Below are 22,478 nucleotides of genomic sequence, written 5' to 3' on the forward strand. Positions count from 1 at the left end.
TTCTCTAGGGCTGAGGTGCCTACAGCAGACAGGGGACCCCAAGGTAGTCAGTGCACCCCAACACAGTAGCTGATCTAGGGAAGGCTGCATTGTCTCTGCTGCACAAATCCTGAGGCCTCTTCCAGGAGAGACAAGAACTAAAACAGAGTTCAGCCTGAAACAGCAGCACTGGGTGGACAGCTACAGACAGGAGAGACACATGGCTTCCTGTGGAACTCGGTCCTGATTCACCATCAGCCCCATTTAAATATAAAATGAGCACAGAATGAGCCTTCTTCAGACAGGCCACCCGTGTATGCAGCATCCTTCTAACTTTATACTCACTACTCACAAACCACCCCTGAGGCAGTGCAATGTAATTATTGTTAACGGCAAGGGAATTTTCAAAACACTCTTGAATATGAAAAGTGGTTTAGAAAAAACATATGACTGAATTATTTAACAGGAATCCACACAATTACAAAAATCATTCCGTCCCTCTCTTCAGGAAGAGAAATGTTTTGGTCATCAGAAGCTCTGCTAGGCTTTAGTCAGATCAGTGCCAGGAATTCTGTGAACTTGAGGTCAAGCTGCCAAGATTTAAAAGAAATGTCGATAGTGTTTGCACAGATACCAGCGTGTGACAGCTAAGAAATGCCAGCATGCAACCCCAGCCACACTGCAGAGGCAAACCAAACTGTCCAATTTGCCCCTCACCCCATAAAACTTAACAAAAAAAAAAGCACTTACCTAGCTCTCCCCGGAGGTTAACAAGTTCTTGAGATAGGGTTTTGTGTTGTTTCAGTGCTTCCTCCTGCTGCGGAAAACACACATCAAATTACTAATGTTTTAAAGAGGGTCCCTTTCAGTAAGTCACACATTTGTTATCACTAGGAAAACGAGACTGAGAATCGAGAAACCAAGATACGAATCATTTAGGCTAACAGTTTGTGTTGTTCAAAAACACAGATATCCCTTAGTTGTTAAGGAAATTTCTGTTTCAAACATCTGTATTTTCTCAGCTCCTTACAAAACTTTCATCCGAGGCACTGAATGGCCCGTTTAAAAATATTTACTTTGAGCCATGCTTCATTGCCCAGCCATAGAACCTTTTTGCTAACACATACAGTATTAAGATGCCATTCTTTCTCCTCCTCCAAGGGCAATAAAGACCTAATCAGTTTAAGGTAAATATTTAATGTTCTAAACATATGCACTTTGTTCTATATTGGCAAAAAAAAGTTTTGTTACAATCCTTTACTTCTAAAAGAAAGACACAAAGTTTGTTATAAAACTAGGGCGAAAAAATAATGCTTGAAAGACAAAATTAATTGTACACATTATTTTCTCAGGATTATAATGTTTTGGATTAGCTATAATTCTAAGTAGGTGTTAGAGAAATGAATCAAAGAAAACCAGGCAGCTGTTTCAGTATTTAAAAAGCCATTATCAATCTTGTAAAAAAAAATACACACAGAAAAAAAAGAACAATTTCCAAGTGACCAGCAACTAACGCAGAGCATACACATATACACATAATCACACAAACAGGGCAATTAGAGACCGCTTCTACAAGGCAGAGTCCCTACCACAGGGTGGAAGGAAGGAAAAGGCAGAATTCAAAGCCCTCTGAAAATGCCCTCACTAGGATCACCCAACACGGAGCTCTCTCACCGCATCTTGTCACAGTGTTGCAGAGATCACGAGACCCAGCCTTTGCAGGCAAAAGTTGCTTGTCATCCAGAGCATTTCCCCCATTCCAAACAACCTCTGCCTTAGTGCCTGACCTTCTTCCAGAAAAGCACTACAAACAAATACTAATTACCCTTGTTGCTGCACATGGAGAATAGAGGCACATTTTGCTGCTGGAGCAGCCCATTTTCCAGCTTCTGTCTCCAACTCCCCCCCACCCCCTGCACTGTCCAAGAAGTGCACAGGTGGCCACGCCACCCACCAGTCGGTCTGTCTACATTCAAAGCTCTACCAGGAGGCGCGCCATTGGTCCTGGGTTAGCCTTACTTCACATCCTGCAGGTTACTGTATGCCTCAGCCGCCTCTCCTCACAGAAGCTGATGCTGCAGCTTCTGCCTTTGGCACAGGCAGGCTGCGACTACTTAAAGCCACAGCCCTTCATTTATGAAAAACGAGAGCCAGACATTAGACTGATCGATTGCCACTTACTTAAATATCAGCTGGTACAGGGGAAAGAAAAACTGGCCTTCTCTGCGTAGATAATGGAGTTATTTTAAGATTTGTGAGCCTTTTTATTCCCTTCTCTAATTGAGGTCATTGGAGTACCACACTTACTAATAGAAAAAGAAAACTTGGTCTCCAAAACCAGTACACCAATGAGCTTACGAACTAGGTGAATAAATGAAAATGGGTGTATTGTAACTTCGAATTAAAAATGACATTAAAAATGATGTTTTCTGCAAAATTTAATTTGAATGCTTGCAACATGGTCCACTGGTGTTTTAAGAAAAAGTGTGAAATGCTGATTTGAGAGTTGGAGATTATATACATAACTTTTATTTTTTCCTTTGTAGTAGTCTCTCACTAAGGAGCTAAGGAAGTTAATGACACACTGGCACTGTTTTAGTGACTGGAATTTAAGAAACACTTTCTCATTGAGACATTTTGGCCTTGATGGTATTTTGAATGCTTGATTTTTTAAAACGCAGTTTAAGTTGTTCTGAAATCACAGATCAGTTAGTCCAGGTTTTTAAAATGAGCAAGTAAATGGGTTTTCTAATCTAGAAATTAAAGTCTGAGGAAAATCAACTTGGATAAAATTGGAAGAAAATTTTAAAAATACATATAATATATACTTATCTTAATCTCATAAATGTATGCCTTAATTTTGTTTGCTTAATATTCTAGTTCAAGTAAGTATCAGCAAGTTTTGTCACTCAAGTGACAAGAAAACCAGAAGATAGCTTTACTAGATACCCACAAGCAATCCTGCAACACATTCAGTGAACTGGCTTATTATACTTCACTGTTTCCAGTGGTAACTAAACTGCAAACAGAAGGAAAAGCTGACAAGAAGTTAAATCACTTTCCAAATTTCCATAAAAAATTAAGTTGGTGTATAATTTCCAGGAGTCATTTTGTGAAAACTTTTATGTCTTACTACAAATATATACCAGATGACCCTTTTGCTTATTACAGGATTTTTGGGACAAGGCATTTCAGTACCCACGTGGACATTTCTCCCAATTCTACTGCACTCAACCCTCCTATCCTCAATGCCCAGAAGCCATTAGTATCTTTCAACCTCTGTCAATCCAAGTAACAGTAACAGGAAAACCGTGAGATCATCACTGACTCTTCTTTGTCCAAACGGGTTGTGCCAAAGCTTGTCAGTTTTTCCTTCCTGATGTGTCTTGACTCCCTTACTGTTTTTCGATTAGTACTACCTCCATCCAGTCCTGATCCTCACCAACCCATTCCTGGACTGCTGAAAGTCCAGAAGGCTGCTAGATTATTATCTCATATTCTCTGGGTATATAAATGTCATTGCTCAAAAAGAGTCTTCCATTGAATGCATAAAAAAATAAACATCACCTTAGTTCTATGAACCTCAATCATCTAGCTTCTGTTTAGATCCCTGACTCCTTTTCTGTCCAAGTCGCACTCGCCACACATGTCCCCCCTCCACTCTGAAATGCCCGGTCTGCTATACCTGACCCATTATGTAAGCCTTCAGGGAATGCTAAATGTCTATCATAGACACCACCCTCCTCCCCAAATATCCAGACAGGGCATTAATCCTTCTGAATTGGTTGGCAAATTATTACTCAACACCAATTAACCAAGCACCATTCCAGATGCTGGGGAAAATATGAGAGAAATTTAAGACATGGTCCTTGTCTTTGGGAAGCTTTGGAACCCAGGCAGAACTAAAACACCCAGGTCCAATTCTTTGGTTATGTCTCAAAGCCGATGACCTCATCTGAGGGGAAGCAGCACAGGATAATGGAAAAACCAAGGGCTTTAAACATGATTGTATATAAAATGCAGACCACAGTACCCAATCCATAATAAACATATACTGTTAGTTTCTGCCCACTCTCCTCCTGGTTGCTTGCCCTTTAAGATATTTACCCTTTACTTATAGATGATAAAATGTGTTTTGTCACTTAGATACTGCTTGCCTATTTCTCTTTATACAGCTGCTCCTATGCCAATGTTTCTGTCTTAGATATTAAACTATAGTCCAGAAAAGAAGGTTATTTAATTCTCTTTGTATTGTAACACGCAGAATTCCACACAATGTGAAAAAAGAGGGAAGTGGGACTCTGGAAAGAAAAATGCTTTATACTCATACATTAAGTTTATGAAGTGCTCCAAGAAAAAAACTGGATTCACCATAATTTAATTAGGAGTCCCTGAGACACAGGCACTTAGTCTCTGGCCGCCGTCCCATCAGTGGGCCTGATTTTCCAGACTACTAAGAAGTATCGACATCACAGGCGTTTGCAGAAAAGAGCCACATCACATGGCTCAGATGGGTGCCATGTTGACCTCCTCCCCAAAGCCCACACAGTAAATTGTGTCCACTGTTTTTGTTCTCAGACAGTTTTACTTATATTAAACTGCTAGTGTCATTCAAAATTCCTTTGTTTAGGTGCTGCTTTAGGTTAGCTTCCTCTTGCAAAAATAGAATTGGAGGCATACTGGATAATAAGTCAGAGGTTTTGCGGGGGGGTTACCTAGGTCCTGTTTAGGCTTACCTAGAAACTAACCCATTGACCCTTTTATGAAGAAATATGAATTACCACCATCAACACTGGCCTTCACTTTGGCAGTCTATACAGAATACTGCACAACTATGCAAGGATAAACCAAGAATTACAACAAATTAAAACAACAGTGTGTCCTTTGAGAAACAAAGGATGGTATTATTTTCCAGATTCATGAGACATTTATTAGAACTTCTGCTATATAATAAATGAATTTTGTCTGCTACGCAAGTGGAAAAGTTGTAGTTATTAAATAGACTTGTAATAAAAGGATAAGTGGTAGTTTCAGTATTCCTTATTAATCAACCATTTTTACTCATAATCTAAAGCTCCAAAACCATTTCGTAAAAGTTAACAAAATATATACGTATATATAGATCAATCTACATCTAAAGTCTACATCTACATAGCTACATTTCTATCAATCAATTAATCACTTTATGTGATGGAGGCTTAAGAGAAAATCATTTTGAAGAAATTGCTTAACTATTCCCCTGATTATGTCTTTCCTTTCCAACTATTTTATAACAGTGCCCTGTATACATTAGGCAATCCATCAATATTTGCTGATTGATTATAAAGAGCTAGCAAAGAACAAAGAAAATTTACATAAAGACTTTATGTGTTCAACTCTCATCTGGAATTCCATCCTCTCTATTCATTCATTTGTTCATTCAGATAGATATACACTGTGTGTCCTATTATGTATAAGGCAGTGTCATAGCTGTTGAGGTGGCTTCCTAATAAAGAACTAGACACAGTTCCTGCTCTCAGTGAGTTTCCCATCTTAGAAAGCAAAAATTAGTGCTAAATTGTTACCTATAACATAATGTAGAAACTGACAGAGAAATGTAAATGCTCCTAGAATCCACAGGTTAAATAGAACATAGAGCTAGAAGGACCAGGAAAGTCTTCATAAAAGAGAGTTTTTGAGTTGAATTTTTTCAGAAATTCAGTGGCATCACAGTAATATGGGCATTAGGAGGTAATTAGGTGTAAGATGAAATTTACATACAGTAAAAGTATCCCTGAAACTCTTAAGAGTTTGCCCTGCTGTGGACTGACGAAGCCATCTCTCAGTATGTCGGGTTCAGTGAGGTTTTCTCTCTAGTGGCAGAACTACTCTTTCTCCAACTGAGCACCTGATAAAGTATCTTTGGCTTGTGTTTAGAAGTCAGGTCACATGGAAAGAAAGTATCTTTAAACACTAAGATCACACAGAGTGTAGAAGTTACATGCTCACGAGGTATTTCGGAACTGAGAATACAGCTAAAGGAAGGGCTGACTCCAGTCTTTCACTTCTACGCCTTTGCTCAGTGAGGGGCATACAAGGCAGAGCTGCCTGATCTATTTAATTGGCTGTTTGTATAATGAATCCATGGAAATTAAATGCAGGTAGTGATTGATGCTCCTGTAAGAAAGATCTGAACATGTATGTATCAGGGGGAAGGGTGGTAGCCCAGTAATGTATTTGAACAAAGGATGGAAAAGCACAGGACGTGTATAGGAGTTCATAGTCCCTAGACCTGGGTGTAAGTCCTGATCCTCCTCTTACTAACTGGCTGATGACAGTCAAGTTTCTTGACAGCTCTGTGCCCCAATTTTCTTATTTGTAAATCCCAACTTGTGTTTTGGAGAGGATTTAATAAGTAAGACTGTCTGGTACTTAGAAATATTCAACAAATGATAAATCATTCTCGCTTATCCTCTACCTCCCTAGATATACAGCTAGAGCATCAGGCAGTGAGAGTAAGGTGAAAAGGGGCAGTTGGTGCCAAGTTAGAGAGAGCCTCATATTCCAAGTTCCATACCAGAGTCATCCAAAAGAAACATAATGTGAGCCATATATGTGATTTTAATTTCCTAGAAGCCACATTTAAATAGTTTAATAATGCATTTTATTTAACCCAGTATATCCAAAGTATTATCAACATATAGTCAATAGAAAATTATTAACAAGATATTTTACATCTTTTTTTTCCATACTGTTATCCAAATCCATGTGTATTTTACATGTACTGCATGTCTCAATTCAGCCTGGCTCCACTCTAAGTGCTCAATAGCCTTGTACGGCTAGAGACTACCCCATGGGACAAATCGGCTGTACACCATCAAAAACCACTGAAGGTTTTAAGCAGTACAGTGCAACACTTTGGAAAGATGCATCTGTCAGCAGTGCTTGGGGTGGATTATTAGGGGAGAGAGTGCAAACCTGAAGATTGGTTAGGAAGTTATTATCATAATCTAGCGGACAGTTATCCAGGGTCTGAATAAGGCTGGCAAGTAGGAATGGAAAAGAGGGCATGAAGGGGAGAAACACTGTGGGATGAGAATTCACAGAACGTAATGAGCGATTTCATGTGGGAGATAAAGGAGAGAAAAAAAGTTGAACACAGGTCTTTAGACTACACATAACAAAAGGAATAATCGGTTTGTAACTAAATAGACAAACTATTTGTTCCCTAAATTTGCTACTATGTGGTTTCCAATTTAGCTGACTTGGCTTTATAAGCCACCTCTAGAATTCCTTCCTTACATAGTAAAGAAAAAATAAAAATACTACACGTGTGATGTAATTTAAAAACTAGGTAAATGTCTCCACCTCCTCAAAAAAAATATATTTGGATAAACCTGTAAAATGTTCATCAATACAGATCCAAACTGTCCACTAGCTGGCTAGCTTGTCAAGGGACAGACCAAGTCTTTTTCACCCCTGTCTCCCCTGCCTCATACAGGCAATCACATCACAGTCACCTCTGGAGGAGATAAATGGAGGTTTGCTGGATCAAACTGAACTACAGCACAAGCAAACTGATCAGTTTTGTTCTTGAGATTTCATGTATACCCATCTTTAAAATTGTGGTTAAAAGGGGCCAGCTCGGTGTTTCAGGCAGTTAGAGCTCCATGCTCCTAACTCTGAAGGCTGCCGGTTCGATTCCCACATGGGCCAGTGGGCTCTCAACCACAGGTTGCCAGTTCAATTCCTCCAGTCCCACAAGGGATGGTGGGCGGCATCCTCTGCAACTAAGATTGACCACGGCACCTTGAGCTGAGCTGCCTCCCGGATGGCTCAGTTGGTTGGAGCACGTCCTCTCAACCAGAAGGTTGCCGGTTTGACTCCCTCAAGGGATGGTGGGCTGCGCCCCCTGCAACTAGCAATGGGCAACTGGACCTGGAGCTGAGCTGCGCCCTCCACAGCTAAGACTGAAAGGACAACTTGAAGCTGAACAGCACCCTCCACAACTAAGACTGAAAGGACAACAACTTGACTTAGAAAAAAGTCCTGGAAGAACACACTACTCTCCAATAAAAAATTAAAAAATTAAAAATAAATAAATAAAATTGTGATTAAAAATATATCTAAAGAGCTCAAGTTACATTCTCACCCCAGTGTTTCCCTCTAGATAAGAGTTTTTGTTGCTATGCCAAAAGCATATGTTCATAGAAACGCAGTTTTCTCAAATAATTTTAACTAGTCCTGAACGGACATCCTTGTAACATACCAGGGGAAAAGTAAGTAAGAAAATCTGTTTTGCTGTTGTTGTACCACAAACTATTTTAGAAATGGATGGAAATTCTCAAGAGTCCCCGGACCATACTGGGAGTTACCTCAAAAATGTTCTTTGACCCATAAATATAATCAACCTCATTTAACAAAGTGTTAAACGGTGATATGGAAAGCTAGAGTTAGACAAAAATAATAAAGTTAGAAAATATTAATGCTAATATAGTCGGGAGGTGCATAGAAGTATAACAGGCAATTATCTTTTTGTTAATGTTGGTCTAAGAGACTCTAGAGAAGTAAAGTAAGTACCTACTAGAAATGTTTCCATCCCAAATTTCTACAGAATGACTTGGGTATCAAGTGAGTTGACAAAGCATAACTAGATGAATTGTATCTGATCTTACCAATTATTGATTTAAAGATTTTCACAAGACAAGAGCATGAGCATTGCCCCACCTCAGTCCCTGCCCTGCATCTCAGTGAGAAACACTGGTTAGAGGGGACACATCCTTACCTCAGACAGTAGATGCTGAATCACAACTGTTAATGCTTCAAACTTGATGTTACCACAGGAAAGAAGCTGCTTGAGCTGTAGGATAAATCCACTTTGGTTTTCACATTTTGCTTTATATTGAGCCAACTCAAGTGTTTTTTCAGAGGACAGCACATCTGGAGACGTCTGTGTCTGGATACATAAACTTCTGGGATTCTTTTGCCTGCCCTTTTCAACTGCAAAAGGGATTAATAATTGGTAGTAAAATATATGATTTTGATTTTGATTATAACCACCATATGAATTCAGATACAACTAGATAAGCCACAGAAATGCATTTATGTTTACATAAGGAAAGCATATGGATGAGAGCTGGAATTAATCAAATATCTAAATATCTGGAATTCATAAACACAGACAATGGCTTTAAATTCTGTTTTTAAAAGATTTCTATAGGGCAGAGAATTATGTACGTGAAACAAATAGATTTATCAATCCATAAAGAGGAAAATTGTGTGCAAACTCATGGATTTCATAGTTTCTAATTTTCCAGGTAAATTGGTACAGAAATCTGACTGTCACAAGTATCCTGACTCTATACTCTGGTCATTTACGCTGAAAGAAAAACACAAATTATCAGACTTAAAATGCTTTTCCCTCCTCCTCCACATTTTTTATGAACCTTCCATCCTTTGCCTGCTGACATCCTGGTCATTACAAAGATTTATACTGCAGACAAGTTATTTCCTAATTTCTAATAAATCATCATGTACACTGAAAATCTACTCACATTTTGCCCATTTTTAAGTTCAAGAGTACTATACTCTTGACTATACTACTCCATTTTCTATCCAACACAAGCTTTGCTGGTTTTTCCCCTCTCCAAGTAGTAATAATGGCTTAAATATTTTTTTAAAAGCACATGCCAATACTCAAATCCATCTGAGATGCCGGGCCAAGTAATTATTCTCTTTCTTTGCCAAGATGCCCTGGGAATTACTCTACTTTATATTAAATGAAAAACTGTTCAGTTTTGGAACCATTCCAAATGTCTAAGTCACTTTAAATATCAAACACAATTGGAAAAACAGGAAACAAGCTGCTTAGCTTCCTGAAATAAGTAGGCCAAATAATCAAAACAAATCTAAATCTGAAAAAAAAAAAAAAAAAGACATAAGAAACTAATAAAATACCCAAATGTTTCCTTATTCTCAGAAGCATTCCCTATGACATCCACATTCTGTGGTAACAAACAAACCTAAGACAATCTTATAAACAGTAATTATTTTCTTTACTATTTCAAGAAAAGGAAAATTACAGTGATTTCTTGAAGGAAAATAAACAAAGAACCTTCAGTATTCATGTTCCAAGAACCAATGGCAAAATACACACAATATACTCTTTAAGTTAGAAACAGAAAAAGGCTTTTATTTTCGATGGTTGCTTTCCCTGGTTAAACAACTCGTATTTGTATCAATACATGATAATTCTAAATTCTAAACTGACTAAAATATCTATTGTTTTAAAAATACTGGAAAACAGGGGGAAGTGCTTATCCATTATTCTTTATTAGTAATCATTAATAGTTGCTTATCAATAATTGGCAATTCCATAGCAGATGGAGAAAGTAACTAACAGTCATAATATTGAAGGGGGAATAATAACTTCACAGTCACTATTATTAATAAAAAATAATCTAAGTTTTTTACAATTTGTCAAAATAGCTGAGATTAGTATTCCTTTATTTTATGTCATTTCCTAAAATGTTCTTAGAAATTATATTTGTCATATAACATATACTAATTACATAATGTTTTAGTGTTCATAGAGTATCTCACTTTCCTCTCTTTTGATCCTCCCAGTAACCCTCAGTAGGAAAGGTGAGATTCAAGGATATGAAAGGCTTTGCCCAGGTGGAGACAGCTTCTATGGGACAGATTCAAAGTCAGAACTTGAATGCCAAGTCTCTACTCCCGTGCATTTTGGAAAGTGGAGATGTGGTGGAGATGTATGAAGATGTAACGTATTTCATAACTAAAAATAAACATTTATGCAACCATCTTGACAAAGTGTTACTTTAGTGCTCAAGTCCATTATCTGAGTACACTTCATTTCAATCAGCCTACATATAAACATCTATTTTCAGTGTTTTATCTATTTTATACAAACAGATGAGTAATAAAATTTTTTTAACTTTTCGACCATCTAGAATTCACTGCAACATATGTAGCTATAAGTTTATTCTCATTCTCCTGATTGACGGCACTGCTATATGTCCTGTCAATACTTTTTGAAATATTCATTTATTTATTGATAAATTGCTTTGAGTTCATCATGTCTTGAATCCTTAACATTTGATTCTGTTTCTAGAATTCACATGCTAATCAATTTTATAATTTAACACATTATCAGAGTTTTAAAGCTGTTAGGTTATAATTATTCACAATATCTAAGAGATGAATCTTTCATATTAACATTTTTGGAGAAAACATTAAGATTCTTGCCTAGTCTTCAGATGAATTTTAGTATTATATGATCAGGTTCTAGCAGGGTAACGTGTAAGAAAATAAAATATATTGAATTAAATATGAATTCATATATTAAACATTTTCCACACAGGTTCAGAACACAGATACTCCCTTTACAGCACCAAACTTTGTATTTTTATTCAAATTATCTCTTATACCAAAGTCAAGCAATAGTTAAGTATTTGGCTCCTTTGTGAACTAAGTTTTTTTTTCACTGTATTATCAAGATGTTTGAAATTTAACTTACAATTCTACTGAAACTTTTTGCTACTAATATTATTTGGATAAATTCCCTGACTTTATGTACATAATATACCTTCCTTTAGATTGATCTATTTTTCTCATTGAATCACTAATTCCATTTCTAACATTATTTTAAAGATAGGGAGAATGCCTTATCTATGTCTTGTTTTGAGGAAATTAAGTCTAGTGTTTTTCAATGGACATAAAGTAGATAATAAAATAATATCCTTACATCATGTTAAGAATCTGTGGATATAAATTTTTAAGTCTTTAGAAAATGAATTGGATTTGCTGACTCCTTATTAGGCCTCTGAAATCATTACTTTTTTTTTTTAATGTTTTTCATTTTCATTTGACAAATGTTAAAGGCTTTTCTTAGACTGCAGTGGCTCAAATTCCTGAGACAAACTCTTAATTTTTTTCAGATATGTCAGCACAGCAGCACAAGCTGTTCACAAGCTTATTGCTGAGGAGTCAGGTCCTCAGCTGAAGGCATAAGTCCACAAGTGAGAGTAGTGTACTATACATTTCCTTTATATTTTGATTGTTTTAACTTTTGGTAACAAAATGGCATTTGTACTTATAAAAGTCCTATTTCCATATTTTGGAACTGTTAAATATTTAAGGGTGTATATGCTCTTTGAAAGTTTAGAAAATTCTCTAGGACCCAAGACTATACATTAAGAATGCTGCTAAGATCACTCTAGAATGAACTGAAGTCATTTTTGCTAAGGTACACCCTGGGAAACAGCAACTGTCCAATTGTGATTGCATTCCAGTCATGCAAGCATCCTGGTTCTTAGCTGCTTTTTCACTGGCGCTTTGCCTGGTTGCCTTTTCACCTCCAGTGGCCGTTAAGTGAGGGTGTTAACTCCACCTAACTAAACAAGTAGGAGAGAGACTGCTTCTGTAAAACCCAGGCTGTCCATATATTATCCTCTTTTCCTCTCAGGCTTTCCTAATGGCCAGAGAACAGGAATTCCCAGAGTGGGGGAACCCCATTTATCAGCATCAGCTCCTAAGTGCCCAGCCATGAAAACCCAAACATCACACTGAGAGCACAAACACTGCTCTGCTTCAGGTAATGACATAATCGGCAGATCTGTACATCATGATGCAGTTTTCAATGCTCCCTGAGAACTTCAGTCAAACATTTAAAATGATTCTGGTCATGTCTGTCTGCATAATTTCATATACTCACAATGATGCTTGAGAACAGCAAAACTTTTTGAGACGCCTCTTCTAACATGCCCTAACACAAACTGTTGAATTCATAGCTGGTAAGCAAGAATTTATCCTCTTATGAATCCTACATGGGAGTAAAATGACATCGATAGGAGTTTTCATTGCAAATTTGTTTTGCAAAGATGAAAAAAAAATCCCGAATGTCCATAAGTAGACGACTGGTTAAATAAATTATAGTACATGTATGTAGTGAAATACCACAGCTGTAACATAGAACCAGGAAGCTCTCTGTGATAAATGAGAAAAAGCATAGTAAAGAGCAATGTAGATAATGTGACCCAATGAATAAGGATGGGACTATAAGAGCAAGTTTCCATTTTGCTTATAAATGCAGGACAAAATTATCACATAATACATACAAAAAGTATTTAAAATGTTTACTTTTCCAGAAAGAGGAATAAGAACAAGACAGATACAAGGTATTCTGATGTATTTGTATACTTTTTAAAGCCATGGGGTAAATATAGTACCTATTCAAAATTAAAATCTAATATTATTTTTAAAGGTAGTTAAAATGAATTCTAAGCATTTAAAAATCCTTATTTAATACTCAGTCATCAACAAAACATAGTCAGTCCATGTTTCTTCCTTGGGGAATCTAGACAGGGATCTAAATAATACAGGTTTTGTTGTATGTGAATACTCAGAATAGATTTACACTTAAGGAGAAAAGAAAACATTGACATATTATTATTATAAGTATATACATCTTCAAAATTTGATAGAAAAGCAAATAAGCTAACAGACTGTCCACTACCTAGAGCTGGAAAAGCAAGTGGTAATCAGTCTTCCACTCCATATGCTGTGCTCCCTAAAGACAAAATTGTACCTCGTGTTAGATGACCCAGTTCAAGCATCCTTCCCTCCTTCATCACTCCTGGCTCAACTGAAGGTCAGAATGGTGCAAAAATCTCCATTGATGCTCAAAGCCCCTGTGCTCATAAATAGGGTATCTCATAATACTAAAACACAACAGTTTCCCTTAAATCCTACAGGGTTCATTATTTATAGGAAATTAACATAACATGAACCAAACTTTGCCCTTACATTCCATTTATCAACATTATCATCACGATAATGCAGCTATATTTAAAAGCATGAAACGTTTTGTTTATTATACCTATTACCAGGACATGTTCTGATTTGAAAGAATCAATTTAATCGGAAACCTAAAAATTAAATGTTAACGTCTACATAGATTCAGATGTCTCCCAACATGATAATTACCACTGTCCTGTCTGTTCTGACCTTCCCAGGATTCATTCTAATGAAACTAAAACCTGCATCAGGAAAACAAAAGTCCTGAATCAAAGACATCTACTTGCTCACTTGAAAACAGTTGGATAACAGTTTGCTATTTTTGTTCTTTCTACTCATGTCATCAATATGTTCATATAATCATTAGTTTAAATTTGTATAAACCATTTTTGTTTTCCTTTCATTATTTGTTTATTCTAGAAGTTAATAATCATAATTTAGGAGCCACATATAATATTTTTCTATTTTTAGGTAGGTATGGGATTTACTTTAATATGGAACATTTCAAGCTCAGCAAATCACAATGTTCAGGCTTAAAAATTACCCAAGCCAATTTTCGGGGGTGGGGGATGACAAACTTTAAGACATCCAAGCATTTAAAAAGCATATTCATATTAAAAACTTCTATTTCAGAATAACTACGCTTACATAATTTTTCCTAAAAAAAAATCAAAAAACAATCCAAACTTGACTTTAAACATTCTCCATATAGCTGGCAGGAAAAAAAAACAAAAAACAGATTTTGCATGTTCTTAAAATGGACTACTAACTACAAAGGAAATAGAAATTCATTACATTCAGAAATATTTTTAAGAAGTTATTACCTCCCTCAATTAGTTGGCATTCTAAATAATCTAAAACTCTATGGTAATATGTTGTTTATGAATTTGTTTCAAGACTAAAAGAGCATACAATATAAATGGAACTTAACAAAAAATTTGCAAGTGATGCAATTTTAGGCCTGCTGCATCAAAAATTCCAAAGATACTGAATGAAAACATTTTTATTCTAATCATCCAACAAACAAAAATTTCATTAAAAACAAATTTTCATAGAGGAATAATCTGAATTTTCATTGCAACTTAAATTATGAAACAAGTGTCTTCTGTTATACTTGTTCGCACTGTACATGAATAAATTGGATCGGTCTTTTCTCAGAAGCACAAGGAGAGGGATAAAATATATACCCACCAAGTATCTTGCTGATGTGAGCGAGGTGCTGTTTCATAAGCAGCAGCCTGCAGTACTGGCCTTTTCACCTTTATTATTAAACAAATTCCCTAAAATAGTAAATACTAGCCTTCGTGTGGACTTGTTTTTTTTGGTGTTTTTTTTTTGTTTTTTTTTTTTGGGGGGTGTTGTCTTAATGATCATTTTGACTTAACCAAAAAGTAAATAGGTGCCTAAAAACTTGTTCAGCATCACAAAGCCTGCTTATACGAAGCAGTGTTCTTTATTTCAGTATTGATGGCATGCACCAACAAGGTATTCTTTTTAATTTAACACATGGAAGGACAGAGTACCAAGATTAACATTCTGTCACCACTGGGAACTGATTCCAAAACAAGAACAAAAAAATCGACAAAGTCCTTCTCCTTGCCATGCCTACCTCCAGTGCATTTACTGTTTTAGAATCTTAAATGCCATCTCTTCTGTGACTTCTACATCTTGAGTTAGTCAGACTCAGGTGACATCATCATGGTGCCAGTGAAACCATGCCTGTGGGTAGGTACTTTATAGCCACAGATGGTGTCCCCAACCATTGCAGCCATGTTGCGATTATGTGTTCTTTGTCAAAAATGGTCCCCAGCAAAGCAGCATGGCTGAATCAAGGCACATGCAGACAGAGGAACTGAATGGGGGAGGGGGGAGATAAATCCCCAGAATGAACCAAGCGAGTCAAAATATTTCCTTATTGTATATTAAAGACAACAGACTATCTTACAGTAAAAACAAAAATTTAAGTAGCCAATTAAAACATTCAACACTATTGTGTTTCCCTGAAAATAAGACCTAGCCAAACCATCAGCTCTAATGTGTCTTTTAAAGCAAAAATTAATATAAGACCCGGTATTATATTGTATTGTATTGTATTGTATTATATTGTATTGTATTGTATTGTATTGTATTGCATTGCATTGCATTGTATTGCATTGTATTGCATTGTATTGCATTGTATTGTATTACATTGTATTGTATTGTATTGTATTGCATTGTATTATATAAGACCTGGTCTTATAGTAAAACAAGACCAGGTCTTATATTATATGATATATTATATTATATAAGACCTGATCTTATATTAAAATAAGACCGGGTGTTATATTAATTTTTGCTCCAAAAGATGCATTAGAGCTGATGGTCCAGCTAGGTCTTATTTTCGGGGAAACACGGTAGGGATATCCATAACACAAACGTTCAGTAAAATGTCATTCACAAAATTCTAACCAGTTAAGGAAAAGCAATTTAAGCTTAAGAGAGGTGCCTAAAACTCAGGTTACCAGGCAACAATAGGAAAAAGGCAAGCATCACACCCAAAAGAAAATTCTAGTGGTCTTAATTGTCCCCAGAGCTATATCACTGCTGTTTATAAAAAAGACATTTGTGTGCTAAAATAACCCAAAGTATCACCTAAGACAAATACAGAAAAATGATATTCAATATAAGTTACGTTTAAAACTACACCTGTTGTCTTTTTACCCAAGAAAACAGTAATGTGCATATACTATTAATAAGACATTACTTTTAGCTTCAAGACATGCATTAGAGCTAACCATAATCTGTATTATTTCATGTATAGGCTGACTCTCTTCTAAACAAAAACTCAATTAACCAGAATATTTCCACTGTCCTAATGAAAGAAGTATTCACTATACAACTGATCCTTGGATCACACTGGTTTGAACTGATTTGAACTAGGTCCACTTACATGTGGATTTTTTTCAAAAAACACATTCAGTACAACATATAAATGTATTTTCTCTTATGATTTTAACATTCTTTTCTCTAGCTTACTTTATCTTAAGAATACAGCATATAACACATATAACATACAAAATATGTGTAAACTGACTGTTTATGTTATTGGTAAGGTTTCCAGTCAACAGTAGGCTATTAGTAGTTAAATTTTGGGGGAGTCACAAGTTCTATGTAGATTTTCGACGGTGTGGAGAGCCAGCACCCCTAACCTCTACATTGTCCAAGGGTCAGAGGTATGCATTTTGCCATATTCCTTCAATTTCTCCCAATGAAAAATACTGCTGTACTTCCCACACTGAATCTAAATCCCAATTATAATGTATGGTTTACTTTCCATTTTTGCATGAAAATAGATACATGAAAACAATTTAGTGCAGTAAAACTTTTAACTGTCTGAAGCCTGTGAGATTAAGATGTACTTTTTTCCAATATCAAACTATTAAAAACTTATCAAAATACTATCTATTACGAATCAAGCTTCACTTAATAATTTACTGCCTTCTTAAATGGACTGCTATAATTATGAAAGGGCACATTTCATGTCATAGCAAAACTGTAACTATAAGACCACCATAGCTACAGGAGCTTAGTACTAATCTATGACAAAACGATTTTTAGCATAATGCCATTCACAACACAACACCGGTTCTTAGTAAATGCTTATCAATGTGGCAAGAGGCTTGCAAAATCTTCAAGACTGCTTTCAAGAAAGCCAAAAAAAAGAGTCTGAATTCACAGTAAGATAACAAAGGGGTGGTGGAAAGTTACATCTCTAATTTGTTATTCTTGAATTTGGTCCTTTTGATGTCTATCCTATTCTAAAAATGATTGAATCTTTTAATTTTTATACACAAATTCTAATATATGGTTTTTTGGGAATGCTTTCTAAAATGGCTTCACTGATGTATTTTGTGGTGTGAAAACAAGAGAAATTGCAGTTTTAGTTAGCATCACCTTAACGATGCATGAATAGGACATCCACCATAAATGCACTAAGAAAATATTAATCTCTTGTTAATACATGTTCAGTATATAAAAGCCACATTTAAAGTTGACCACATTCTTTCTCAATGTATTATTTTATAACTGAAAATTAATTCATTTAGAGATCAAATACTAATCTACATGTCCAAACAAAATGACTTAAAAGCATTTAATTGAACTAATGACAAAGTAGGTAATTACCAAAAAATATTCATATCCTAAAAGAGAAAAAAACAAGGTCTATTGTGCAATTTGACTTGTTCAATGATGTACCTTCCCTTATGTATAAGCAGCTGATGTCAGCTTTTGAGAAATAACTGTTTCACCTTCTCTGCCACAGAAACTATAAAAAGGCTCTAACCCCTCCTGTAGTACCTGCATTAACTACAGAGACTGGAGAAGTCACTCAATTTCCCAGACTCCTTTGAGGGTAGGGATAGCCATGTGACAGTTTTAGCCAATGACATGTAAGCTTTAGTGACATGGCACTATCCCATCCCTATTTTTTTTTCCTGCCTGGAGCAGCCATTGTGAGATCATGACACAACAGTCATGAGGGTGCTAAGAAAATAGCACAGATGTTTATCCTGGCATTGCTGAGCCACTGAACAATATCAGAGGTGCATCATTTTAGGTGAGACAAATACGCTACTTCTTAGTTAAGCTGTCTTAACAAACTGCAGCTAAAAGCAGTTCTACTTGATAGTCTCATAAATGAATGTCAAACATAAGAACATAATGTGATGACTTTCATTCTAATTAAACAAATTTATTCACATCTGCCTCACTCTTACCAAATATCTAATCAAAATAATACTCTTTAGTGAAGCTTTAAGTAAATGAAAATATTTTGTTCTGTTAATAATAGTTATCCTGCCCTTCCTCAATATATATACTGTGTTTCCCCGAAAATAAGACCCAGCCGGACAATCAGCTCTAATGCGTCTTTTGGAGCAAAAATTAATATAAGATCCGGTATTATTATATTATATTATATTATATTATATTATATTATATTATACGCACTCTTATAGTAAATTTAGACCAGGTCTTATATTAATTTTTGCTCCAAAAGACGCATTAGAGCTGATTGTCCGGCTAGGTCTTATTTTGGGGGAAACATGGTATGTACATACATCCCTCCGTTTTGCTATAGTAATTGCTTTTAATTTCATTAGTTCAGCAAAAATATTTTTTTAGTGCAATGAATTGCCTTCACTTGAATCAAAGAGAGCACTGACTCTTTTAGGTTCAAAATGGCACTTTTCAGAACAATAAATATAGATACCTCCAGCTTCATAGAAAACCTTAATTCTAATAAAACTGGTAGCAAAGAATATTTCTACTTAGAAGATTCTTTTCTCTCCATTGACTCATTATAAAATTGTAACTAATATGTGGAGATAAAATATTGAAATAGACTGAGCTGAACATTTTGGCAAGAGAGACGACTGCCAGCATTTTGGCAAGTCAATGAAATCATTTCTGGACTCTAAGATGTTAGGACTTCCCTGATGCTGAGATCGTCATCCATGCCTGACATCCTGAATCATCACTCAGAACTCTGACAAATTCACTCTCTGTCTTTTCTTGCTCTTATTTACAGAGAAAATTACATCCTGCATCCAATACACTTTGTCAATGGGCAACACACAATAATAGCAGACTAACGTGCACAGTGCACTGTGTAAGAGTTCAGCAAAAGGGCCTGTTCTGTGTGGGTCCCTATAATCACCTCCTTATTGCTAGCACCTCTCTACACAATCAATGTTCAGACATATTAAAATTCCTTTATTTCCTTGAAGGAGCCATCTTCTCCCTCACCTCATCTCCAGGCTTTCACGTGCTGTGCTCTTTGCCTGGAACACTTTTTGTTTCTTGGCTAATTCCATGTCTGAGGTTCCAGCTATAATGGCATTTCTTCTGGAAGACCTGGATAAAATTAGCCTCACCTGATAGAAGCTGCCTGGGTGACTAGTCCATGCCCTACTATGATTATTTGCTGTTCTAGGACTATCTCCCTCTAAACTGGGGGCTGTGTGAAGGCAGGGGCCATGTGCAACTTAGTCCTGGCTCTTTTTTCAGCTTCTAGCATTATACCTGGCATATAGGACATATCTAGCAAATATTTATTTAGGAAGTAAATGAATGAATCCTGCAACGTTAAAGATAGTTTAGAAGCAAGGGAAAGGCTGATGGCAAAGACCGAAAATATAAAATTCTTCAAATAGCCCAAAGTATTAGGTTGGGTGAAATGAAACTGTCAATATTTGACCATGTTTTACTTGTAAGAGCAACTTCAAATGCTTCTGCCTAATAATAAAGCCTAAACTAGAGTCGTGGCAGAGGGTAAAACCAAGAGAGATTTCAAAGGACTGAGTCTTAGATTCTTGCAACCAGTTAGTTATGGATAAATGAGGAAGATTCAAAGGTGACTAAGGTCTGATGACATAATAAGGGAAAAACACAGTGTCATGAAGAGAAATAAATCAGGAGTATTAACTGAGTTTGGGAGATAAGGAGAGAATTCGTTTAGAAATGATGACTTTTCAGGTGTCAGTAATACATCCATGGTTTTTACATCTACAGCCAGAAAATACACAGAATCTTAGGTTAAAGTGACTTCAGAAATCATCTCATCTGATTCCTTTATTTTCTAGCCCTGTGGGGTTAAGTGATCAAAGTCACTCAAGCGATTACTAGCAGAACCAGGGCTACCATCCCGGACTCTTGGAATCCAGGTCAACGCCACAGCCACTACGGCAACCAATACCAACACCACTTCCTTTAGTAAGAATATAAACATGAGCTACTGCTTACAGCCCATATGGATAAGAGTAAGTGCGATGGCTTCAATATCCATTCTACTGGAAGATTTCTCAGACCTTAACATTATGCAATATGGATAAGCCCACAAAAGATTCTTACTGGGGGGTGAGAAGAATTATATACTTCACGTAATTTTAAAATACTTCCCAGCATGAAACTCACTTTTCATTACTACAGTTCACTAGATCTAACAGTTACAGCAAAATTCACAGCTGGGAGAATCTATAAGGCAAAAATTCTAAACAGAGGTCCCAAGTTTTAGTCCCATCTCTGTCTGTCTGCAAGACTGTGTACCCTTGACAAGTTAGTTTACTTCTCCAGGCTTTCGACATCTTAGTATAAAATAAGGTAAACTAGATCACCTCTAAGTACACGGCAGCCCTAAAAATCATGACTGCAAGCAAATGAATGTTTCAAAATATTTTTCTATCACTTAGCTAAAATATCCCTATTAATCAAACACTGGGAATAAAAACCTTATGTTTTGCTTAAGCTGCTTTGGAAAGATATCTGCTTCACAAAAATACTACACACAACCTAAAATGTTCACTAACAGAAGATTGGTTAAATAAATCATGGCTCACCCAACAGAGGGATGTTACATGACTATCAGAAAGAATGACGTAGGTAAGCATGTGATCACATGAAAATCTAAGGTATATTAACCTTAAAAAGCAAGCTATAGGGGAGCATATATAGTATGCTTCCATTTCTGTATAACAAAAGATATAAAAGATCTATATAGGCTTACGTATGATCAAAAAATTACCAGAAGGATATACATATACCCGTGACAGTGGCTGCCTCCTGGGGAGGCAGGGACTTGGGTAGGAAAGAGGCTCATTTGGAATTGTACAACCTTCCGTACTGTTTTTCTTTTTAACTTGGAGCATGGAATATTTTTTTAAATGTTAAAATCAAAAGCTATTTGGAGCTATTTTAGATCATACAAATTATTAAAAATACAGAGCACCCTTTTTTTCTTTCACCTTTTTTTTTTTTAAGGCTGAAAAAAATTACAGTGTCATTTAGACTGAGTGAAACAGAGCCACTGTTTACCTCCTGACTTACCTCATTTACCTTTAGCTGTCAGCTCAGACTGAGAGGGAAAGGCTGGCAGACTCAAGTGACAGGTCAAGGGGAGTTATGAAACATGAGAAAGCGTGTTAGAAAAAATGAGAATTATCCCACAGAGAAGAGAGATGCCTCTGGGAAAACTACAAAGAGTCAGCTGAAAAACATCACTAGGGACAGAGATGAAAAACAAGACACAGAAGGGTTGACATGCATATGAAACAAGGAAAATACCTTCTATTTACATATCCAAACAATCCTATTACAGTTAACACTCAGGAGCCAAAATCAAGTATAACAGCACTCCAGTTTTTATAGCATAAAGTCAACTTATAATGCACTATAGTTGCAATTATCATCTACAACAAGAGGTAGCTATGTGTGGTTACTGAATCCCCTCAAAGTCCATGCAGGTTTACATATGCCTAAAATACACACTCCATTTATTTCTATCTTAGGCACCGAAAATAAAAAGCAGATACAAGCAAACGGCAGAGGCAGTCTTTTGTGACTGCAAACGCTTTCACTATTAAGTTTGAAAAACTAATTTATGGTTCATTTATTACACCTCTCCACGACCTTTAAGATGTTTTATTTCAGAAATGTTTAGAATATGGAAATCTTTTAGTAAACTAACAGAATCTCAGGGAGACATTACACAATGAAAAACTACAGAAACATTCTCATCACCTAAGAGAAAAATATTCTTCTTAATTTACCTATGGCCTCTTTCCAAAATCATTGGCAGTAAAATGTAACTTAACAGGTATTGATTTTCACAGATTTGGTTGGTGTCAGAGGAAAGAACTACGGAGCACCAAGGTAACAATTCTGCT

The 22,478-nt window shown here is 36.1% G+C and overlaps 1 protein-coding gene across 6 annotated transcripts in view; it reads right to left on the reverse strand.

Annotated features, from left to right (window-relative positions):
• The window catches only part of MTUS1 (microtubule associated scaffold protein 1), a 140,515-nt gene that overhangs the window by 25,204 nt on the left and 92,833 nt on the right, over window positions 1-22,478 (reverse strand). For 5 of the 6 annotated variants that reach the window (XM_019737997.2, XM_019737995.2, XM_074329730.1 and 2 more), the window contains 2 exons: window positions 8,744-8,958; window positions 730-796 (listed from right to left, as the gene is read on the reverse strand). In XM_019737997.2, coding sequence (XP_019593556.2) covers window positions 730-796; window positions 8,744-8,958 — 282 coding nt within the window. Of the gene's footprint in view, window positions 1-729; window positions 797-1,804; window positions 2,019-8,743; window positions 8,959-22,478 lie in introns of those variants that run through there. The other variant, XM_019738000.2, reaches the window with a different exon arrangement.

The sequence above is a fragment of the Rhinolophus sinicus genome, linkage group LG04 (assembly GCF_036562045.2).
Source record: "Rhinolophus sinicus isolate RSC01 linkage group LG04, ASM3656204v1, whole genome shotgun sequence".
NCBI lineage: Eukaryota > Metazoa > Chordata > Mammalia > Chiroptera > Rhinolophidae > Rhinolophus > Rhinolophus sinicus.